This window comes from Podarcis raffonei, chromosome 9 (assembly GCF_027172205.1).
Source record: "Podarcis raffonei isolate rPodRaf1 chromosome 9, rPodRaf1.pri, whole genome shotgun sequence".
Lineage (NCBI taxonomy): Eukaryota > Metazoa > Chordata > Lepidosauria > Squamata > Lacertidae > Podarcis > Podarcis raffonei.
This window is the reverse complement of record NC_070610.1, coordinates 57852038-57875890: the sequence shown is the minus strand read 5'-3', so window position 1 is coordinate 57875890 and position 23853 is coordinate 57852038. Positions and strand designations below refer to the sequence as shown.

Here is a 23853-nt window from a genome sequence, read left to right as displayed (position 1 = left end):
ATTATTATAGGAGGACAGTATTTATCTGTCTCTGAACCCAAAGGAAAATCGGGACACGTTGCACGCTTGGTCCTTCCTCTTGGCCATTTAGGTCACTTTGGGGATCTATGTCTGTCCTTCAGGCATAAAGTGTCTGGGATCCATTCTGGTTTACTTCAAGTCTTTGTGAGAAAGGCCGGAGCTCACGGACCAGCGGTTTGGGGAAGGAATGGTGGTCATGGCTGGAGGCAAACACAAATAAGTCTGCAAGGATCTGGAATCAAGAGTGTGAGTATCATTCTCGGGTGCATGAAAAAGGGAGTTCCTGAGAATGATATTATTCTTTATTGAACTCCATATGGGTTAAACTATTATGTTGTAAAATGTGGCTACTGGGTTTGGATCCCTGAGATTCCTGGGTATGGTTAATAATAATATAAAAAGTTAAAAATTAAGCTTTCCTTCCCAGACATAGAATAATTGCCATTCCCAGTTTGGCCACAGGAAACTGTGGCTTGACAAACCATGATGTTTCCTCCATAGCCAGGTATGCAAGAGGAGAAGGCGGCAGAGGGAGAACTCAACCATATCACACATTCATGCTGCAGTAAACAGTGGTTTGTTGGTGTGTCTGTGCTTATAAGTAATTTGGGGTTCTCTTTTAGTTTTGCGGTGTTTCAGACCCTTTCGTTACTTTCATCCTTGTGATCATGTGGAGCTAAAAAAATCTTAGATTATAACAAGAACACATGGCTGCCTGTGGCCCATGTGTTATCCAGTCTCTCCTAATTACCATAGATGACAGCATTCCTGTTGTACTTCAAAAGAAGTCATCAACTTCCTCGCTGTTGGGAGAAAGCCATGCTGGCAGGAAGTGGAGATCTCCCTGAAATAGAATGTCTCCCTTCGCTGTTGCCATTAAACAAGAGGCATTGTCATATTTAAGACCAAACTCAGGTTGCATGAGCTATGAAGATGGTGGCAGTTCTCACGGTTTCTGTAAGAGCAGGGATTGTATCAGTGTCTTTGGAGCGTTTGAGCCAGATGCATTGAGAAGACAGATGATCAGAACTGGAGTCATGGTTAGATTTTATCCATATTATTTTATTGATTTATTTATATACCACCTTCATTTACAACAACAGCAAGGTGGTTTGTGACATGATAAAACAAATCAAATTTGTGTGTGTATAGATGCATGCACTCACAAACCGCAACATCCATGAAGCAGCAAAACTGGCCTTAAAATAGCCTTGGTGAATTGGTGAAATGCAAACACTGTTAACACCTGTTTGATGAGGCCAAAGGTAATCTAATCCAGCATTTTCTTCTTTGAGTAGCCAACCTGATGCCTAGGGTTGGCATACAAGTTGGTTGTTGAGCCACCTCTTCTTCTTCTTGTTCTTCTTCTTCAGAGGGGAGGCAAAATTGTTGACTTTTTTGTCGAGTTTTCTATGCAAAATCTCTAAAAAATAAAAAAGAAGATGTTTTGGAACTATTTTTATGGAAATTCAACAACAAAAAACCCCAACACTTTCAAAATGGGTGCCATACAACTGGGTTTTCCATGAGATTTTAACCAATTTTTGGGAATTCTGCCCGGATGCTATTTCCAACACGTGAAACCCATATATGTCCCAGACATATGGCAGCCCTGCTACAAGTACAACAGCATTTTCTGCACTTAGGATTCTGAGCAGCTGGTATTCATAGGCATACTGACTTTGACATTTGAGGAAAGTCCACTCTAGATACCACCAAGAAGGCCTTCTCCATATGATCATGTGATGTATTTCTGCAGGATGTGGCATGATCAGGAGGACCTTTTCTGATTATCAAAGTGGTGGTGATCTATCTCTACCGGAGGCAGCTTCTAAGAAAATGCTATATAAGTGTGACTTGAGAGTTCATTTTACTGTCAGAATACAGGTGATACAGTCTAACCTATGTGTTCATGGTAAAATAACCTCTTGTCTTTCACCAATACACACATTTTCCTACACTGGGATGATAGCTGTGCTACAGTTTGGTTCATACAATAAACTTACAGTTCACAATAGTGGGGGTTATTGGGTTGTTGTGGTTTTTTATGTATTTTGTGGTTATATATCTTGATTTTATTCTGTGAACTGCCCTGAGACCCCCGGGTATTGGGCGGTATATAAATTTAATAAATAAAGGAATATTTTTCTCCCCCAGGTTATTTTCAAAGGCGAGAAAGGAAAAGGAAGAACTGGGGAAATTGGATTGGATGATGTGAGCTTGAGGAAAGGCCTGTGTTCTCAAGACCATTAGTGGTAATAGACAAACTGGTAAAGAGAACGTACTTACATTGCCCATGGCTTTTAGCCAAGAGAGATGGTGGACTGGCAATTGGTTCTCCCTTGCCTTTATGAAATCCCAGCAAACCTACATCTAAAAAAAATGAACTTTCCATAAAGGACAAAGTAAGCTCAAGCCAATATTGAGGATTTTCATTAACAGTTATCCAGCTCACGTTTGCATATGTGATAAAAGCCTCCTAAATTCTGAATTAAGGCTATGAATATCCTCTATGAAGAAGAACCAACTGTTGCTAGGATTCATCAAAAGGAAACTTCAGTACATACAGCAATTGCATTAATAGACTTCTGAGTGTTTCTCCATTTTGCTGTTTATACTCTACCATGGGACTGGTTCAGTTGTATAAATCGAAAATAACTCAGGAATAGACCTGAGCTGTTGTTCTACTGCCATCAACTTTTAAAGGAGAGAGAGAGTGTGTGTATGTATATATATATATATATAATAGCATTTATTCTTTAGTTGTATCTTAATAACAAGAGACAGTTATTATAGAGTAGGCACTGCATCCCTTAATATTCGTAGTGCTGTGTTATGTATAAATGTGTATGAATATTAATGTATTTATATGTGTTGTGTATTTGCAGGATCTATTTGTAAGACTAAGTGGCAGCTGTGCACATTCAAGTTAGATTAGAACACAGAAACCCACAATGATAGTCATACAGTAAGTATTTACGACACAGGTTGCCATGTGCGGACAATTTTATAGGGTGGCAATGAACTTCACCTATAAGTAAATGTAATGATGAGTTGGGTGCTAGATTCACTGCAACAGTATTGAGTTACTCAAATCAATGGTCTCATGTCGGAAGGAAAGGCACTCATAACTGGTAGCAACAGCGTTGAAAGGTGCTCTTGTGAATTTAATAGTCATGTGGCCAGGGAACATTTGGCCAGGTTCTAATGTAATTTCTCAGCAGCTATTAAAAGCCAAAAGAGCTCTCTTTGGGTCAGGAATTGGCCATCTAGAGCAAAAGTCTGTAGCAGCTGGCAGACTGGTTTCCAGCTATTGACTGGTCTACCATACTTTGCCCAGCGCAGCTTAAAAGGAAAATAAAAATGCAATAGTAAACACAATAGAATGATAATAAAACAAACCTCCAGTCAAATAGAGATTCAAATGGCTTAAAAGAGTTAAAGATTGCAAAGATGAAGAAACCTGGGGAGGGGTTTTCATATGGCATCACAATAACGATAGCAGCATGAGCAAGCGAGATTTCCCCCAGAGGCCATTCCACAGGCAGGTCACCACCACCAAAAAGTCTCCCTCCCTCCCTGCCACTCACTTCACTCCAGATCACAGGGGCACTTAGAGAAGAGCTGCAGATCTAAGTCTTGGTGTATGGGCAGATGGATTATGGGTGCAGACAGTCCAACAGGTGCAAGATGCAGAGAACAAGTTTGATGTCCCTGCCCTTAAAGTCTTTACTCTTAAGGGCCTATATGCCCTTAGTATGCAAGGATTTGTGCATTTAAAGGATGCTTAGGTAGCTCAGTCATTGGTACAGCTAAGTACCATCCTAGCAGCAAACGATGCCATGAATGAAGCATACTGCCATTAGCAGTATACACAGATACCAGGATCTTTTCAATTTACTCCAAGGTTAATCCGAGCCCCCTGGAGTCACCATGCAGCTTTTTGGACACACCAAATGAGCCATTTATAGAATTAATAATGTCATTAGATTTGGGCCAGAATAATGTTTATCTAGGCAGTTGATTTTATTTTTTATATCGGTTAAAGTTGCAATTTTAAAGGTGTGCACAAGGGAGTTTTAAACTGCTGCTACTTGCACAGCTGAAGAGGCAAGCTGTTTTTTTAAGTTTTGAATGCAGCTTGATTGTTCTGCCAGGCAACCTGTTGCAGCATTCCTGCTGTGAGCAAGACCCCTGTCCCTCATATAACTTGGTAAGGTTTCCGTCTAAGTAAGTTTTGGAATCATTAAATGCACACTGTTTGGTTTTCTCTGGTTGGATTGGTGTGTGAAATGGGGTTTTAACCACAACCAATATTTTCAGAGTTTTCTTTCCTCAGACCAAATGCCATCCTTTTGTTTTATATTTTTTAAAAAAGAAGAAGGTACAGCTGTGTTTGAATCTTGTACTATTATAGAGAAACGATATTGAAATGTAAAATGCAGATTAAGGGTAATGGGCAGAATCTTGCAAATTCGTCATGTCAAATATCAGAGGAAAGGCATGGAATGTGGCTGTTTTATTGGTGCATTCATGCAATCTATTTAAGCTCCACTGGTTTCAATGGGACTTACTTGGCCATGATTAACGTTTGCTGAATTTAGCCCAGTATTATACACAACTGCTTTTTGTTTCTATTTAAGCCAGTAACATGCAAGGTGATACTAACTTAACTCTTGCTGAAAGACAGAGTATATTCCAGTACAGCCTTGCCATCTGCCCAGTGGCGGAGGAAGCCACTCAGATACCTGGGGCAGCGGGGCGAGCTGCCCATAGGGTCAGGGTGCATCGCGAGGCCTCTGGAGTCTACGTGCCTCCTCCCACTCAGCCGCCCCACAGCTGGGTGGACCGTTTGGGCAGAGCCCAGGAGAGACTTGTGGCTCAGGCATGCTGCAGGCCCTGTAGTGAGTGCCGCCCGGCATTTTGTCACTCCCCTCAGTGGTGACACCTGGGGCGGCCCACATCCCCTTCCTCCGCCCCTGCATCTGCCACAATCTATAATTTCTTAATCTGAAGTCTTGCACCCTGAGACTTTTGACTTTTCTCCCATTGTACAGCGTCCTCTCACACTGCACTGCAATCTGATTTTGAAGCTATCCCAAGTTCCAAAAGATGTTTCGCTCCTCAGAGCCAGGGAGGGCCTGCTCAACCAGTAGATAGAGCCAGGCAGTTGCCTCAGGCAGCAGATGCTGGGGGGTCAGAGTGGTGAGCAGCAGTGAGGTGTTAGAAGAGAAGTTAGAGATTCAAACCAAAGATCAGGAAGATCTTTAGGACCGTGTAAGCTGTTTGAAAGTTGAACAGTCTCCCTCAGAAACTGGTGGACTCTCCATCCTCGGAGGTTTTTAAGCAGAGGTTGGATGGCCGTCTGTCATGGATGTTTTAGCTGAGATTCCTGCACTGCAGGCTGTTGGACTAGAAGACCCTTGGGGTCCTTCCGAATTCTACAATTCTGTGATTAGCACATGGCCTGCCCTGCACTCCTAAACTAGCCCACTGCTCTCAGGTGCAGTGAAAGACACTCCCAACCATCAGCATTGGAGCAAAATTCAGTTGCCGAGCTGGTTAGCTTCTGTATCTGGAATGCGGCCATAATTTTGTTATTTGCCTGTGTCTTGGACCAGTCCAAGAGGCTTTTTTCCTGTTCCCGAGGGGGGGGGGAGAGGATGAAATTCAAAAGCTTATCAAGTGTTTTTTTCTAGATTGTGGCCAAACGTTTCCATATTGTTCATGGATTTTAGTGATATACTGGCAGTATTAAAGTGTGTATTTATCATGGGCCTGAATCATGTTGTATGATAGGAGAGCAAGTGTTCACAAAACCTTTTTTTGTAACCCTAAAAATGTGTATGCTCTTAACAACTTTACTTGGTTCAAATTAGATTTTTGTGTGTGTTTGTGTGTGTCTGCAGTTTTTCATGATAATATCTTACAGGGCCTGGAGCTCCAATGCAACCACCAAAAAGCGCATCCCAATTCAGTTTAATGGAAGAACTCTGCACTTACAGAGTCGCCCTATCCATTGAAGTGAATGGGATGCCTGCTCACATAGGAGACTTTCAGAGTAGGCAGGACATTCAACATTGAGGACTTGGTATTTTAACCTTGATACAGCTCACCCAACATATTGTGCTTTGCTTTTCGCAATGGGCAAAAGCCGCTGAGTGTCTCCTATATAGAGAAAAGTCCCTGACAAAGACAAGGCTTGCTGCTTCCAATGGCTACAATTTGGCATCACTTTATCCAGCTTAAGAGGATTTCAGTAAGGGTGGTTTTTCAAATCGCCAATCGGAAAAGTAGATGCATGAATTGCTTTCGCATCTGCTTACCGTGTTGCTGGTGCAATAACTACAGGGGGAAGTCTTATATCTCTTTTTGTGGTGACATGCATGGGCACCAGATGTCATGAAAGCTCATGTAGTCATGGCTGGATGAGGGAGTGACTTCCCCTTACAATGTTAAAGCCAAGTTGCATGCACATCTTCAGTGGAACATAGGAAGCCGTCTAATACTGAGGCAGACCAATAGTTCATGTAGTCTGCAGTGCAGCATCTCAAGACAGCCTCTGATAACTTGTCGAAAGTTCTTCTATCTCAAAATACATTTTTCTGTCATTTTCACTGGCAGCTTTATTGATCTTACCTTTCCCCAACTATTCGGCTTAGTCTGATCTAACAAACATAAATGCTGATTCGTGTGTGTGTGCGCGCTATTCCCTTCTTTCTTTTTGGCTGATCTTCCTGTTTTCATGCTATATATAGAACAGCTCTAGTTACGTTCCACAGGGCGTTTTATGGAAATACGGTTCTTATAAACAAGCGCAAAAAATCTATACCACAGATCTCACTATCGTGACAAGCAATACAAACAGTATTTTACACACAATGATTTTGGTCCAGCTGTATAAATGGGGAAAGAAGGTATTGCACAAGAGCAGATAAGGGGTGAAGTATCATTGCATTACAGTAAAGATGTCAATGTGTGTCCAAACAATAAAATGATCTGGATCAAGACATCTGCATTTGATATGCCCATGTAGCAAGCTTTCTGTACACACAGATCCCTCTTGCTCGACTTGGGCATTAAAATGTACCTAAAGTCCAATATCATTCATATATATATATATATATATATATATATATATATATATATATCTTTCCTCCATTCAGTGACTTCTTCCCTCTCTGACAACAGTTCTTTTATTTTTTTTAAAAAAATATTTTTTGGTGCCAACAAACCTGTATTGCACAAAGTTCAAGTGGAACACATTTTATCAAATGTACTGTAGGACATCTTAATAATTTAATATGGTTTTAAAGAAATGAATACTTTTCCAAAACAGACTCAAAATAAAGACATCTTTGTAAATTCACATGCATTTGTCATTCTTGTTATTTCTAAAAGCAAAATAAATGCAGATAACCATGGGTACAATACAAAATCTGGTTTTGTAATCCATGTAAGGCTATGTCCATTTGGTGAAATAAACAAGCATAATTTCTGTGAAGTCCTAATCTTGGTATGATTTTATTCTGATCATTGACAAGAGCCAAGCAGGAGTGGCAAGGAAATTGAGTGACCATTGTACATTATTTTCAACCTTCCCCTCCCCTTCATTTTCTTTGATGTGTATCATTAACTCCATGACCAAATTCCTTTAGAAACTAAAACTAAACAGAGAGGCCAAAAGGCCATGCATACTGCATCTTCTAGACAACATCTACAAATTCTACAAAGCAAATGTAGAAACAAAGCTGACTGTACTGCTGACATCTGTCTCATTTTAAGACTGCACTCAACAGCTCTGGAGAGAAAGAATCCTTGTCATCTTACACATCCTTAAAGGGAAAACTATAAATGGAATGCAGGGCTGGTTTGCACATCCCAGTTCCACATGATCACAGCCACAGCATGTGTTGAACAGCACATGCGAACGGAACACCACAAATATTGCACCACCAATACAGTTTTATTTTTTACAATTTAAGAACCTTGTGCAGGTTAAGGACATTGTTTGACATAAATGTGTTTGGATTTGATATTCCGCTTTATCACTACCCTAAGAAGTCTCAAAGCAGCTCACAACCTCCTTTCCCTTCCTACCCCACAACAAACACTCTGTGAAGTGAGTGAGGCTGAGAGACTTCAAAGAAGTGTGACTAGCCCAAGGTCACCCAGCAGCTGCAGGTGGAGGAGCGGGGAAGCGAACCCGGTTCACCAGGTTACGAGTCCACCGCTCTTAACCACTACACCACATTGGCTCTCTAAATGTGTCCATTTAGAGGCCTGTTAGGTTAGGGGAGCCAAGATCTGTGTGGAAAGCTTGAAGGGGATGGGTATGCTACACTAATCAGGACAGAATAAGAAGGAAAGGAAATGCAAGCATTTATTGTGTGCAAGGTACATTGGATAAGATGCAAGCCAACATGATATACAACTGACTTGGATTTCCTCAACCCAGTGAAGGCTAGTCAGACTACAGAATACCAGCTAGAGTTCCAGCAACACAGCAATCATAAGCAAAGAGAGGCATATGTAGAAGATTATCCTTTCACTGAAGCACATGGGTAATGTTTTATATGTGCATTGGAACACACACTGCACCAGCTGAAGCTTCCATATATCTTTAAAGCTAGTTCCAAACAGAAAACATTACAATACTTTAGCGCTGCCATATTTTGAAGAGCAAAGAAGAGAGAGGATGCTATGATGGCCATCAAAAGCAAATAAATGCAATTTGTCCCAAATTTTATCCCTGAAAAAGAGGATGTGTCCTGGAAAAAGAGGACACATGGCAACTCTGATTATAACAATATACAGTGGTACCTTGGGTTAAGTACTTAATTTGTTCTGGAGGTCCGTTCTTAACCTGAAACTGTTCTTAACCTGAAGCATCACTTTAGCTAATGGGGCCTCCTGCTGCTGCTGTGCCGCCAGAGCACGATTTCTGTTCTCATCGTGAAGCAAACTTCTTCTTTTTTTTAAATTTTTATTGGTTTTTCAACATGTAATATAAGACAATACAAACAACAAACACTAACAAACAAACATATAAACATGTATAATTTCATAAATTTTTTCATATACCCAATTTCAACGACTTCCCCATGCCTCCCTTTTCTGCATCCCTGTTTTAATTTTTTTCAGCAACCCCTGGTCTGAATTACTTATTAATTCCTTTCTTTAACCCTTTTCTTTCCTCTTGTTCAATCATTTATCGCTGCAAATCTGCTATGCTTTACCCATGACATTTTAACACTCAATAATTTTACAGGAGTTTTTAAGATAAAGTTTAAATTTCTTCCAGTCTTCCTCCACCGTCTCTTTCCCTTGGTCACGGATTCTGCTCGTCATCTCTGCTAGTCCCATGTAGTCAATCACCTTCGTCTGCCACTCTTCCAGTGTGGGTAGTTCTTGTGTCTTCCAATACTTTGCTAATAACACTCTTGCTGCTGTTGTAGCATACATAAAGAACATCCTATCTTTCTTTGACACCAATTGGCCTACTATGCCCAGGAGAAACGCCTCTGGTTTTTTATGAAAGGTACACTTAAGCACCTTCTTAATTTCATTATATATCGTTTCCCAGAAGGCCTTAATCCTTGGGCACGTCCACCAAAGGTGATAGAAAGTACCTTCAGTTTCATTACATTTCCATTGGGCACATGATAGATTTTTGCAAGCTTGACTGGAGTCATGTACCACCTATAAATCATTTTCATAATGTTCTCTCTTAAGGCATTACATGCCGTAAATTTTATACCGGTGGTCCATAACTGTTCCCAGTCATCAAACATAATGTCATGACCAATGTCCTGTGCCCATTTAATCATAGCTGATTTAACCATTTCATCCTGTGTATTCCATTTCAGCAGCAAATTGTACATTCTAGACAAATTCTTAGTATTGGGTTCTAACAGTTCTGTTTCTAACTTTGACTTTTCCACCTGAAAGCCAATTTTCCTGTCCTGTTTAAATACTTCATTTATCTGGTAATAATGAAGCCAATCTCTTACTTTAAACTTCAGTTTCTCATAGCTCTGTAATTTCACATTTCCTCCTTCTTGTTCTATAATTTCCCAATATTTTGGCCATTTAGATTCCATATTAAGTTTTTTGACTTCCTTAGCCTCCATTGGTGACAGCCACCTAGGGGTTTTATTTTCCAGCAGATCTTTATAACGAATCCAAACATTGTATAATGCTTTCCTAACAATATGGTTTTTGAAACCTTTGTGTATTTTTACCTTGTCATACCACATATATGCATGCCAACCAAACCTATTATTGAACCCTTCTAAGTCCAAAATGTCTGTGTTCTCAAGAAGTAGCCAATCTTTCAGCCAGCAGAAAGCTGCTGCTTCATAGTACAGTTTTAAGTCCGGCAGGGCAAACCCCCCTCTTTCTTTTGCATCAGTTAATATCTTAAATTTTATTCTGGGCTTTTTGCCCTGCCAGACAAATCTAGATATATCTTTCTGCCACTTCTTGAAACAGTCCATTCTGTCCACAATCTGCAATGTTTGAAACAAAAACAGCATTCTTGGCAAAACATTCATCTTAATAACAGCAATTCGGCCTAACAAGGAAAGTCTCAAATTTGACCATATTTCCAAATCTTTCTTAATTTCTGTCCAGCATTTCTCATAGTTATCTTTAAATAAGTTCACATTCTTAGTTGTTAAATTAACCCCTAGATATTTCACCTTGTTTGCTACCATTAATCCAGTTTCACTCTGAAACTTCTCTCTTTCCTCCACTGTTAAGTTCTTTCCCAGTACCTTTGTTTTTTGTTTATTTAATTTAAATCCTGCCACTCGACCAAAAACTTGTATTATCTCCAAAACTTTTTTCGTACTAGTGTCTGGCTCTTGCAAAGTTAAAACTAAATCATCTGCAAACGCTTTCAACTTGTATTGTTTAGCTCCGACCTGAATCCCTTTTACCAGCTGGTCCCCTCTAATCATATTTAATAAAACCTCCAGAACAGTTATAAAAATCGTGAAGCAAACTTCTTAACCCGAGGTAATATTTCTGGGTTAGCAGAGTCTGTAACCTGAAGCGTATGTAACCTGAAGTGTATGTAACCCAAGGTACCACTGTATACATAACTAAAATTCAGTCCCTTTCTTCAGTCACAGATGGCAAATCATTTGAAAATGCTTTGGAAGACAAAGCACCAATCTTGGTCACCAGCACCACCTGAATGTGTAATGATAGTGCCCAATTTTTGGCAGCCGCCATTATGCATTCTTGTTTCAGCGGGGGAGATGGAATCCTCATGCACAACAGGCTTCTCATCTCCTCTCAGAATTGGTCAGATACCCTCCTAACAGGCTTTTCCATTTAGAAGCAGACTGAACTATAGCAAATGTTTTCGTTATTATGTTCCTTGTTTCCCGAAAGATAGAGGAAGTATCGCACATCTGGTTCTCACCATAACTCTGTATGTGACCCACTAAATCCAATTTATTATTCCTCTGGCAGAAAAACCCAACAGCAAGTTGCTGTGAAAATTGCCTGTGCTCATTCAATCATATCCCCCGCTTCTTAGAGTTACACCCCCTTGCCTTGAAGAAATGCAATGTCTTTTTAATTGTTCCACTGCCTTGTTACAGCCTAAGTGTCACAATTTACTGGGTTTCAGGTTTACATCTCTGTATGGGAGATCATTTCCTCTTTCTTACAGCGGTGGGGGCAGAGAGGTCAATGATGCTTACACTGTGGTACTATTGTTTTTTTTAAAAAATAATAATAATATGCATACCTCTTGATCCACGCTGAATTTATATCAGCATTGTATTCTTGTAGGGTTGCCATATTTCAAAAAGTAACATTCCTGACACCCGCAAAATTGTTTAGCTTTTTAAAGGAACAAAGCTAATTCTTGTGAACGTGGAAAGGAGCTTGACATTGGGGTAGGAGGAGGAGAATTCCCTGCCACTGAGTTGGAGCCCCCATCTCTAGATGCTGTGGTCCCACAAGAAGGCCAACGAAGTCAATCCTATCAGAAAAAAAGAAAACAGAATAAGATATGCACCCTGAAGACAAACATAGAGTAACAGAGCTGGCCCAAGATATTTTGATGCCTGAGGCAAAGGGCAATATGGTGGCATTTCTCCTATTCCACTTAGAGCAAGTATAGGGAACCTTTGTACCTCCACATGTTTCTGAACTACAACTCCCATCATGCCCAGCAAGCATGGCCAACGGCCAGGAAAGATGTCGATTGTAGTTAAGCAACTTCTGGAGGACCAAAGTTTCCTCACACCTGACTCAGAGAAACTGATAAGGTTAGCCGCTGAATATTACTTCAACACTGGCCATGGTACACCATTCTCTACCCATCAGAGGAGAGCAGGGCCATCTTCAGAGATGAGGGCCAGCTGTGTGGCATATATCCTTTCCCCCTCCAACAGCCTGCCATTTCCCTCTGCCTCCCAGCTTCAGACGCCTAAGGCAGCTGCCTCACTCTGCCTAATGGTAGGGCAATGCCTGACAATAAAGGATGAGTGTGTGTGCAATAATAATAATAATAATAATAATAATAATAATAATTTATTATTTATACCCCGCCCATCTGGCTGAGTTTCCCCAGCCACTCTGGGTGGCTTCCAATCGAGTGTTAAAAACAATACAGTATTAAATATTAAAAACTTCCCTAAACAGGGCTGCCTTCAGATGTCTTTTAAAGATAAGATAGCTGCTTATTTCCTTCACATCTGAAGAGAGGGCGTTCCACAGGGCGGTCACCACTACCGAGAAGGCCCTCTGTCTGGTTCCCTGTAACCTCACTTCTCGCAATGAGGGAACTGCCAGAAGGCCCTTGGCGCTGGATCTGAGTGTCTGGGCTGAATGATGGGGGTGGAGACACTCCTTCAGGTATACAGCCCGAGGCTGTTTAGGGCTTTAAAGGTCAGCACCAACACTTTGAATTGTGCTCGGAAATGTACTGGGAGCCAATGTAGGTCTTTCAAGACCGGTGTTATATGGTCTCGGCGGCCGCCCCCAGTCACCAGTCTAGCTGCCACATTCTGGATTAGTTGCAGTTTCCGGGTCACCTTCAAAGGTAGCCCCACGCAGAGAGCATTGCAGTAGTCCAAGCTTTTATTTTAAAAAATAAAAAAAGAAATCACACTTTTGACCCAGTCATTTCATTGTTTTTCCTGTGATTGTAGACCTTTTGAGGCCAGTGTTTCCATCTGTTTCTTTGGCCTTGGCAAGCAATCAGTGAAACCTGTCATCCTTTGCTCCTCTCTGTACAAATTGCTTTTTCGGATGGCTTGTGTCATCAGCTGTGATCGAGTACACAAAGGCATGCGGCACCCAGCTCTGCCACAAAGGGAAGCATTCCCGGCTTTCTGAGCCCAAACCATGCGTAGTATGCCACATCAGCTGGATATTTTAATGCAAGGATTTGCGTATAATAACATGATCGTGAAACAATGTCGTCACTTATTTATAAATGACTTATTGTAGTAGATCATGATTCGTTTGGGAGCTATCAGTAGCAAAGGAAGCTGCCTTACACAGAGTCAGCATCATTGATCCATCAAGCTCAGTACTGTATACACTGTCTGGCAGCAGCTCTCCAGGGTTTCAGACTGGAAGACCCTACCTGGAGATGAATTGAAATTGAGAGCTTCTGCATGCAATGCGGTTACTGTACCACAGACCTATGAACATTCCTCAAATTAGCTGTGGGTGAACAACCACCGCCAATATGGGCCTTTTAAAAATAATAACGTCATTAGTATTACTATCATCAACATGTTGCTACATAAACACACTGGCTGTGATCACTCTTCTAAAAAAAACTAAATAACGTGCATGTTCCCCAATATTTAATACTAGACACAATCTATTGCAGAGTTAAGCAAGTTTAAGATTCTTGATGTGACTGGGCTTATGTATGTTTAACTCTATTGCATTGGAACTTATATAACACTTAAATCACTTAAGTGTTCCTCTGTTAACAATAGGGCGTGGGTGGCACTGTGGTCTAAACCACTGAGCCTCTGGAACTTGCTGATTGGAAGGTCGTGGTTCGAATCCCCATGATGGGGTGAGCTCCCGTTGCTCTGTCCCAGCTCCTGCCAACCTAGCAGTTCGAAAGCACACCAGTGCAAGTAGATAAATAGGTACCACTGCAGCGGAAAGATAAACGGCATTTCCGTGCACTCTGGCTTCCATCATGGTGTCCCGTTGCACCAGAAGCAGTTTAATCATGCTGGCTACATGGAAAGCTGTCAGCAGACAAACACTGGCTCCCTCTGCCTGAAAAGCAAGATGAGCACCGCACCCCATAGTTGCCTTTGACTGGACTTAACAGTCCAGGAGTCCTTTACCTTTTTTTACCTTTTAACCATCCTGATTTACTTTAAAAAGCAGGAATCAGGATGAGACCAATTGCACAAAGAACCCAAGCAGGGTGTGTGGGTGTGCATGAACACTAAGGAAGTGGTTTATTATTTGAGAGGTGTGCCATGGGCATAATGTTGAGTTGTAATTTCAGATTCTAACAGTGCAGCAAACGGGGGAGTTTTAAGAGCAATGATGTGCCCTTGCAGAGAGCGTTTTGCAAGTACTGAAGATTTCCCCACACTAACTTGACAGCATGAACCAGGTCAATGGCCTATCTAGTCCACCATCCTGTTTTCACAGTGGCCAACCAGATGCCTGCAGGAAGTCAGAAAGCAAGACCACAGCACATTCCACACTGGTGTTCCCCAACAACTGGTACTAGGGGCATACTGCCTCCAACGCTGAAGGAAGAATGCTGGGTTTTTGCCTATATCCTTAAAGGCATGACTGGAGGCTGAAACCCTCACACTTTCCATCCTGCTCTTTCCCTGGACCAAGTGCCATGCAGGTGCGAGAGAAGAAATGTACTGCAAATCTCTGCAGGAAATTTCCTCAGGCAGATGGGATTCTTAATAGATTTGTCCTTAATTTTTAACTGAGGACATGGGGAATATTAGCCATATTATTATATTTTGTGGGTGCCCTCAGGTAAAATATAGCAATGCCTTGCACAACGTATTATGTAACTCAAGCTGAAGGCAGAAAAATAGCTTCCTAGCCCTGCGCTGAATTGGTCAGTGATTTACATAAAAGCCAGACACATTGGACTATTTAGCGGTTATGGGCACCATTAAGCAGGGAATGAATGAGCCAGCCGCCTCCATATAACTTTCTAAGGGTTCTTCATAATTAGATTTTTTGACTGCTGAAAACACCAGCGCTGATTGCTAATTTCTTCAGGGGAAGCTGTTAAATTAATTGCATATTAAAACATTATGCACCACCTTTTTTTTGTTTTTGGAAGGGGCCAATTTCCCTGCAGCATTGGCGGGCTTGTTTGTTTTGGCCATAGATTAGAGTCAATAGATGAAATTAAACGTGAGCTGAAAGGCAATAGATCAGAGAGAGCAACTTCTTTTCTGATGGAAGGAGCAAATTCTCAGTCAGGTAAGACTTCAGTCATGAGCAGTTAAGGCCAACTGAAGTTGTGAGGATAAATAAGTATGCAATGACCTTGTGTTGTGTTTTTATAACAGGAAAAATAACCTGTATTAAGAAAGTCACATGGATATAATTTCCAAAAAGGTGGCTGTGTCGGCAGCAGATGGACATGGGAACACAGAATGCTGCCTTATACCGAGTCAAACCTTTGACCTAGCTTGTTCTGTACAGTGGTACCTCGGGTTAAGTACTTAATTCGTTCCGGAGGTCCATTCTTAACCTGAAGCACCACTTTAGCTAATAGGGCCTCCTGCTGCCGCCGCGCTGCCAGAGCACGATTTCTTTTCTCATCCTGAAGCAAAGTTCTTAACCTGAGGTACTATTTCTGGGTTAGCGGAGTCTGTAACCTGAAGCGTATGTAACCCGAGGTACCACTGTATTGTAAAGGTAAAAAAGGTAAAGGACCCCTGGAGGGTTAAGCCCAGTCAAAGGAGACTTATGGGGTATGGCGTTCATCTCGCTTTCAGGCCAAGGGAGCCGGTGTTTGTCCACAGACAGCTTTCGGGTCATGTGGCCAACATGACTAAACGACTACTGGCACACGGAGGACCGTGACGAGTGCCAGAGCGCACGGAAAAGCCATTTACCTTCCCGCTGCGGCGGTAGCTGTTTATCTACTTGCACAGGCGTGCTTTTGAACTGCTAGGTTGGCAGGAGCTGGGACAGAGCAACAGGAGCTCACCACCATTGAGCAGATTCGAACCGCTGACCTTCTGATCGGCAAGCCCAAGAGGCTCAGTGGTTTAGACCACAGTGCCACCCGCATCCCTGTATTAAATCTACTAATTGGCAGTGGCTCTCCAGGATTTCAGACAGGGAATATCATCAGCCCTACCTGCAGATGCTGGGGATTGAACCAGATGCTGAGCAGAATTTCCTCCATTGAGCTGAAGTCCACAAACATTTATGCCACAACAATCTCACCCATCTGTAAGGTACCACAAGTCTTTGTTATATATGAGAGGCTCCTTCAATGCCCTGCTGAGGACGTTGCTGTCATTGGAGACTCCAGCGGCCACCAGACCACAACCAGTCACAACTTGTCCTCAGTATTTGCTTTTTTTCCCCCCGCCAAAAGAAAAAGAGATGAACTCTTGTCTCCCACTGGTTTCATAAAAGACATTTGCACTCTGTATGACTGGACTGGATTTGATTACATATTTAAACTAAGCCTTTCTTTGTAATCCGTGACAAACAAAACACCCAATTAATCATCATTCTCTTGGTAACGTGGCCCCACTGGCAACGGATTCAGAACCACCACCATGAACAGGCCAACCGTCATCCCTACTTGGACTGTCCAACAATCCTTGGAATGCTGAAGCAATTAGAAACTTGACAGAGATGGTCCCTGATGGATGACCTGACAGTGGATGCCTCTGCTGTCTCCAAGTTCTATTATTAAGCGCTAAGTCACGAGAGGGTGTGTGTCCTTGGAGCTAGTCCCCAGCCTTATTTGCAATTTCTCCTCAATTTCCACAGAGCTGGGGAGAAGGACGCATGAGATCATTTTATCTTCATTGTGACAAACATGTGTGTGATTTATGAGATGTTGTAACTGCAGCATTTCAAGTGGGCATTGTTTACTGATAGACACATGCCGTCTGTTATGAAGAAGGTTGGCGGTACACAAAGGGAGAGCTTTGTGTGTTGTGAGGACTGCAGGGGGTTTTGTGTGTTTGTCCAGAGACACCTGCCCCATTTTTCCATGCTGCAACAGTGCCAAGTGCAGTTATTTATTTCTGCCCCATGGGAATGAACTTATGTTCTTAACTGGCATTTCAGATGCACATTGTCTCCAAAAGTGGCCTCTGGTAGCCTCACCCTCCATGAATTTGTCTAATCCTCTTTTAAAGTCAATATGGTGTCTATCACTAGCAGCATGAATAATAATAATAATAATAATAATAATAATAATAATAATAATAACAATAATAATATAATAAATTTTATTTATATCCCGCCCTCCCCAGCCGAAGCTGGGCTCAGGGTGGCTAACAACAATAAAATAATACAACATTCTAAAATCATTTCATTATAAAATTAATTCAAATCAAATTGATGGCAACCATTGGGTTAGAGTTCTATGAGGATTACCAAAGGAGGAGGTCAGACTGTGCCTTGGCCAAAGGCCTGGTGGAACAGCTCTGTCTTGCAGGCCCTACAGAAAGATGTCAAGTCCTGCAGGGCCCTAGTCTCTTGTGACAGAGCGTTCCACCAGATCGGAGCCACAGCCGAAAAAGCCCTGGCTCAGCCTAACCTCTCTGTGGCCTGGGACCTTCAAGATGTTTTGTTTGAAGCCCTGTTGCCCTTCAGAAGCGTGATTGGAAGAACGGACGGCAAATCTTAAAACAGTTATTTTAGAAGTCGTTAAGCTTTTGCTCTTTGTATCAAAAGTTTGTGAAGACACGCCCTTAGACTGTGGCAAGTGTTTGAGCTCTTGCATTCGTTATGCTTTTGGGGGGGTATAATATATGGAGGTGATAAAGAGAAGATTGTTTCGAAAGGCCGTAAAAAGATTAATTAAATGTTTTTATTTCCAAGGGTGTGTATTTGAAAAATTAAGTGTTCCTCTTTGCAGGCCTTGTAAGTAGCAAGCTCATTATATTTATATGCATGACACCTGGCTGATTTTGCTTGATCCACCTTTGAACAATAACCTAACTTCTCTGCCCTCAGGAGATGGAGAACTCCCTGGATGTTATTCCTGGCACAAATGACCAAATTATTCCTCCCCCCCCTTTTTTTCTTTTTTGACAAGAGCTGCTATGCAAACAGAAGTCATTTGATGCAGAGTTAGTATTTTCTTCTCCCTTTCACAACTCTTGTGGAATGCCAAGTTACCTTTAAAAAAGAAAAAGCTGATTCCTAAGGTGTGTGTGTGTGTGGTTTTTTTTAAATATATATATATAGAGAGAGAGTACAAGTAAAGTAGCTGGTCTCTCTCTGTCAAGGTATTATGGCTGCATTTATCTCACCTCGATACTTGCCTTCCACTCCAAGGAGATTAGTCAGCTGTCAAAAAAGGTCTTTCAGCATCTTTTATAGAAGTCTCGCAAGGCTGAGGCTTGGCTTGTGAAAGCATGTAGGAGCTGGAACTGGCTCAAGGCCACCCCTCCCATTCTTTTGCTCAAACCAGCACGTTTCGGAGGCTTTCATGCCCTCACTTCACCAGCCACCTACAAGAAGAAGATCAGTCAGCTGCCAAGTTATGATGCCAATGTAACCACAACAGCTCGACTGAGAAACAAGAGGGAGGGAACTCAGCACGCTTGGCAAGTGAAATGGTGGTTTTGCTGCCCAGCATGAGAGTTTAAGCAACGTTATAAGTAGCAGCAGCAGCAGCAGTAGTAGTAGTAGTAGTAATAATAATAATAATAATAATAATAATAATAATAATAATAATAATAATAATAATAATTTATTTATACCCTGCCCATCTGGCTGGGTTTCCCCAGCCACTCTGGGCAGCTTTCAACAGAACATTAAAAACAGACTAAAACTTCAAACATTAAAAACTTCCCTAAACAGGGCTGCTTTCAGATGTCTTCTAAAAGTCAGATAGTTGATTATTTCCTTGACATCTGGTGGGAGGGCGTTCCACAGGACGGGTGCCACTGACAAGAAGGCCCTCTATCTGGTTCCCTGTAACCTCACTTCTCATATGGAGGGAACCACCAGAAGGCCCTTGGCGCTGGACCTCAGTATCCGGGCTGAACAATGGGGGTGGAGACGCTCCTTCAGATACTCTTTGTGGAAGACCAAACCAAGGGTGCAGAGTAAGGCCCTAGCTGGTTGGGAGACAGGAAGGGGGTGGCTCAGATGCTGTTTGTATGGCATTGCGGTGCTCTAGGTGGAGACAGGTGAGTGAGCAGCAATTGGTGAAGAGGGTCAGGTGATGCTGTGCACCTGGCCCCTTGGCCATGGAATTGTTGCTGCTTACTTAGAGGAAAAGGGCCCAGGTGACAGGGAGATCGCATCAGCGACTAGCTGAGCACCAGGTTGGCTCTGCTGATGTGCCCATATAGCATAACTCCACTGTATGGAAATGATATATAATGAATTGAAAAAGTTGTTTAAAATAACATTTGTAAAAAAACCCACACCCTCCAGAAGCTTTCCTTTTGGGAATTATAGGGAACAGAACTACCCAAACTGTATAGAAATTTATTCGTGTATGCGACTATAGCGGCAAAAATGTTACCCGCCCAAAAATGGAAAGAAGAAATCATCCCAGCGAAAGAAGAATGGATTCAAAAACTTATGGAATATGCAGAAACGGTGAAACTTACTGGAATATATATATATATATATATATATATATATATATATACACACACAAACTTTTTATAAAAGAATGGAAATGGAAATGGGTTGATTGAATATTTACAAGCAAACTGTAAACAGATAAGAACATTGGCAGGATTATTATAATAACCTGCAGTTTTATAAGAGTATATATTTAAAGTAGATGAATAAATGAGCAAATTAAGTTAATTTGGATATGCAGAAAATATTAAAAATAAATTTAAGGAACTGCAGAAAGAGGGGGAAGGAAGTCAAGTTTTGAAATGTTAAAATGATTGTATAATTATTGAAATGTATAAAACTGAAAATCATAAAACAACAACAACAACAAACACACACACATAAGCATCATACCCTGTCGGTTCCTTCCCCAGCAGCCTAAGGCTCTGTCATCTTGCCTTTCGTTGCTTTGCCCTCTTCATTTCTCTGCATGTTTTAGGAGACCAAAGGGCAGGGAGCTGGTTGCAGCAGGAGGGGGAGACTCCCTGGCTTCTTCAGCAGCCTGCCTCATCTCTGTCTCCTGCCCCCCCGCCCCGCTTCTGAACTGCTCTCTGCCAGTCTCTCCCTGCTCTGTTGTCTCTTCAGCTTCCAACACCACCTCCTCCCAGATTTCTCCCTCTTGCCCCTCTGACCACACACCTTTGTCCTAGCACCAATCCCCTGGCTCTGAGCCTTCTTCCCTTGGGGTTCCGCAGTGGGGCCTCCCACCACTCCTCAGCATCCAGCCAGTCCATGACACCTGTAATCCTCCGAGTCAGAAGAGGGCAATGTGGCATCTCCTGGACAGAGGGCTACTGGCACCATGGGATATTTTTGCAGGAGTGTTTCCAAGTGGTTAGGTGCTCCTGGGGCTGGCTCAGAGTGCGATTCCTCAAGCCCCGAAGAAGGGAAGGCAGAGAGAGTCATGATAGTAAGGCCCTGCATGCTGAACATGCCTGCTCGACCCTAATTAGTGTAGGCATCTAGGGGTCAAATGACCAGGTGGGAGGCACCAGCTGGAACGTCTCCCTCTCAGCCTTGCCACTGTGAAGCTTCATCGGCCTCTGGCTCCGACGTACATCAGCAACTCAAGCTTGCCAACTTGAGCACACTTTACTCAGCAGTGTATACTGTGCAGCAGAAGAGGCTTGAGGCTGTAGGTACATACTAAGCTATGCATTTATTAATCATAAATCAGGGCAAAGAAACATGTCGTCTCTCCTTGCCGTCTTCTCAGACAGAGAGAGCCAAAAACAACAGCTATATAGAGCGAAAGTTCCGCTTGCGCCAGCAATCTGTGCCGGAATGTAAACAGACATGTGACACACAACAATCCCATGTCCGCAGCAAAAGGTGGAATGGAATCCCAACAATTAGATGTAACTATTTATACGTTTGTTTCTGTAGTATGCCTTTGCAAACATGTTGCTTCTATGGCTTCTCATTCACTCCAAGGGAGGTGAGTTTCCCCTGCAGGGAGTTTGGAATGAGCTGCAGTGGAAAACCTGCTTCAAGTACCTTCCCTCCCTAACGAAAGCTAAATAAATTAATCACCTCCAGAATTTGGAAACCCAACGAGCAAGGGCAATTCTCATCAACCCAAAGAGCTTTTCAGATTTCCTCCACTGGCTATCAATTTTGACCGGCCATTCATAAAAGAGCTCTTCTTTCCATGTTTCTTCTGGCAAAAAGAAAGGAGGCATTGTTCCTGGCTAGGCCGTGCACAAGTGATCTCTATTCAAGCTTCTCTTTTGGTCACCCGTAATCTAATGAACAAATTGAGACGGAGCAATGCTCCAAGTGGTGCTTCTGAGCACCAGTTGCTGGAAGCCACAGGAGGGGAGAGGGCTCTTATGCTCAGGTGCTGCTTGAGGATTTCCCACAGGTATCTGTTTGGCCACTCTGAGAACAGGATGCTGGACTAGATGGGCCATTGGCCTGATCCAGCAGACTCATCTTACGTAAAAGAGGATGTGGGGTGGCAGCCAGTCTGAACATCACTTTTATTTTGACTCTAAGAGAAAATTAGCTGTGTGGATCTTATCATCAGGAGAACCAGCATGGTGTACTGGTTAAGAGTGTTGGACTAGAGCTGGATTAGACTAGGTACAGTTCTATGGTTCTATGCATTTACTCTATGTACTGGTTATATTATAGTGTTATATATTTTAATATTGTTGTTGTTTAGCCGTGTCTGACTCTTCGTGACCCCATGGACCAGAGCACGCCAGGCACTCCTGTCTTCCACTGCCTCCCACAGTTTGGTCAAAATATTTTAATATAGTTATAATATATTAGTACAGTGGTACCTCGGGTTAAGAACTTTTTGTTCCAGAGGTCCGTTCTTAACCTGAAACTGTTCTTAACCTGAAGCACCACTTTAGCTAATGGGGCCTCCTGCTGCTGCCGCTGCACCACTACCGCACGATTTCTGTTCTCATCCTGAAACAAAGTTCTTAACCTGAGGCACTATTTCTGAGTTAGCGGCGTCTGTAACCTGAAGTGTCTGTAACCTGAAGCGTATGTAACCCGAGGTACCACTGTAATCATATATTATTATATGTTTGTCATTATTCACAGTACAGTTGTACCTTGGTTCTCAAATGGAATCCGTTCTGAAAGTCCATTTGACTTCTGAAAACGTTCGAAAATCAAGGTGTGGCTTCCAATTGACTGCAGGAGCTTCCTTCACTCAGTTGGAAGCCGTGGACGTCATGTCGGACGTTCAGCTTCCAAAAAATGATGGCAAACCAGAACACTCACTTCTGGGTGTGTGGCATTCGGGAGCCAAAACGTCTGAGTAGCAAGGTGTTTTACAACCAAGGTACAAATGTAATGGAATAATAAACAGTTTAAACACATGAACTGTAAGTAAATGAACTTCTTGTGTATCTCAGTTTTCCACTCAGCCTAAAACAAGTCTGCAGTCATGACAAACACCATCCCTCCAAAAGCACATTACCTCAAATGTTAAAAAAAATCTCCCTCTCCATTCTGTCCCCATTGTGTGTCTGCAGTGCATCCCCCTCCGCCCTAAACTTCACAATGTGTCAGTCTCAAAAACAGGAGCCCACAACATAGACACAAAAGGAAACAACAGCAGAGTCAATAGCAGCAGCATCCCAGTCAAGTCCTGACTATCTACACCCCTGTCACGTAGAGCAAAACAAAAACCTTGCGGCTGCAAATTGCCTATTCCAGACGAACGGAGGGAAGAGTTTGGACAATGAATCCGGTTATCGCATCTCCTTAATGAGTTCAAATTTTAAGCTCTTAGCTCCTGGGACACACGCTGAAACCTGGAGATGATTATCTGGCTGGCGCACAGTCTTCAAATAGGACTCGGCGATTGGCCAGCGTTCTTTGAAAACAAGAAGACAACAGGTTTTAATTTCTTCTCTCTCTCTCTCTCTCTCTCTCTCTCTCTCTCTCTCTCAAGATCTCCAGCGTGAGATATTGCCCACAACTGCATGGAGGTTTTTGAAAAAGTTCAGAAGTACACACATTAGATTTAATTACTTACAGCAAGTTCTATACCTTATTGTAAGTAGACCATTGAGTGTAAATTAGAATTAAGCACAGAATTGAATAAAAAATCATGACCCTTTTTTACATGAATTCAATATGTTGTATTTAAACAGTGATGCCCACTACAGCTGCTGTCATGCCAGCACCTAACAACACTGATTCACTGAGAAAAAAACAAGAAGAACTAAGCCTCTCTGGCTACAAATGGCTCTATTTATTAAGGAGATAAGGGCAACTCTCCTTCTGCTGCAAGAAGACACTAAGTTAGAGAGCCATTTTAAGTACAGGAAGCTTTCAGAATTTACTTCCATTTAACTTAACCCAGCATTAAGTTACCCCTATTCTATTCTCCATTCAGGACCTGCTAGTTTGGACTGAACTATGGGAGGGGTAATCTGCAGTTCTTGGATCCAGACATGGTCCACCTGTGACCCAGTAACACTCAAGTAGATGGAGTCAGGAGCCACCTGGAACTCCATTTCCTATGCTCCTTAG

At 42.3% G+C, this 23853-nt stretch overlaps 1 protein-coding gene across 6 annotated transcripts in view; it reads left to right on the top strand.

Moving 5' to 3' along the window:
• NPNT (nephronectin) overlaps nucleotides 1–3097 on the top strand; it is a 62833-nt gene extending 59736 nt beyond the window's left edge. For 5 of the 6 annotated variants that reach the window (XM_053403899.1, XM_053403900.1, XM_053403901.1 and 2 more), the window contains 2 exons: nucleotides 11–267; nucleotides 2179–3097. In XM_053403899.1, coding sequence (XP_053259874.1) covers nucleotides 11–267; nucleotides 2179–2274 — 353 coding nt within the window. In that variant the 3' untranslated portion in view covers nucleotides 2275–3097. The remainder of the gene's footprint in view (nucleotides 1–10; nucleotides 268–2178) is intronic. The other variant, XM_053403904.1, reaches the window with a different exon arrangement.
• Nucleotides 3098–23853: the final 20756 nt, after the last annotated feature.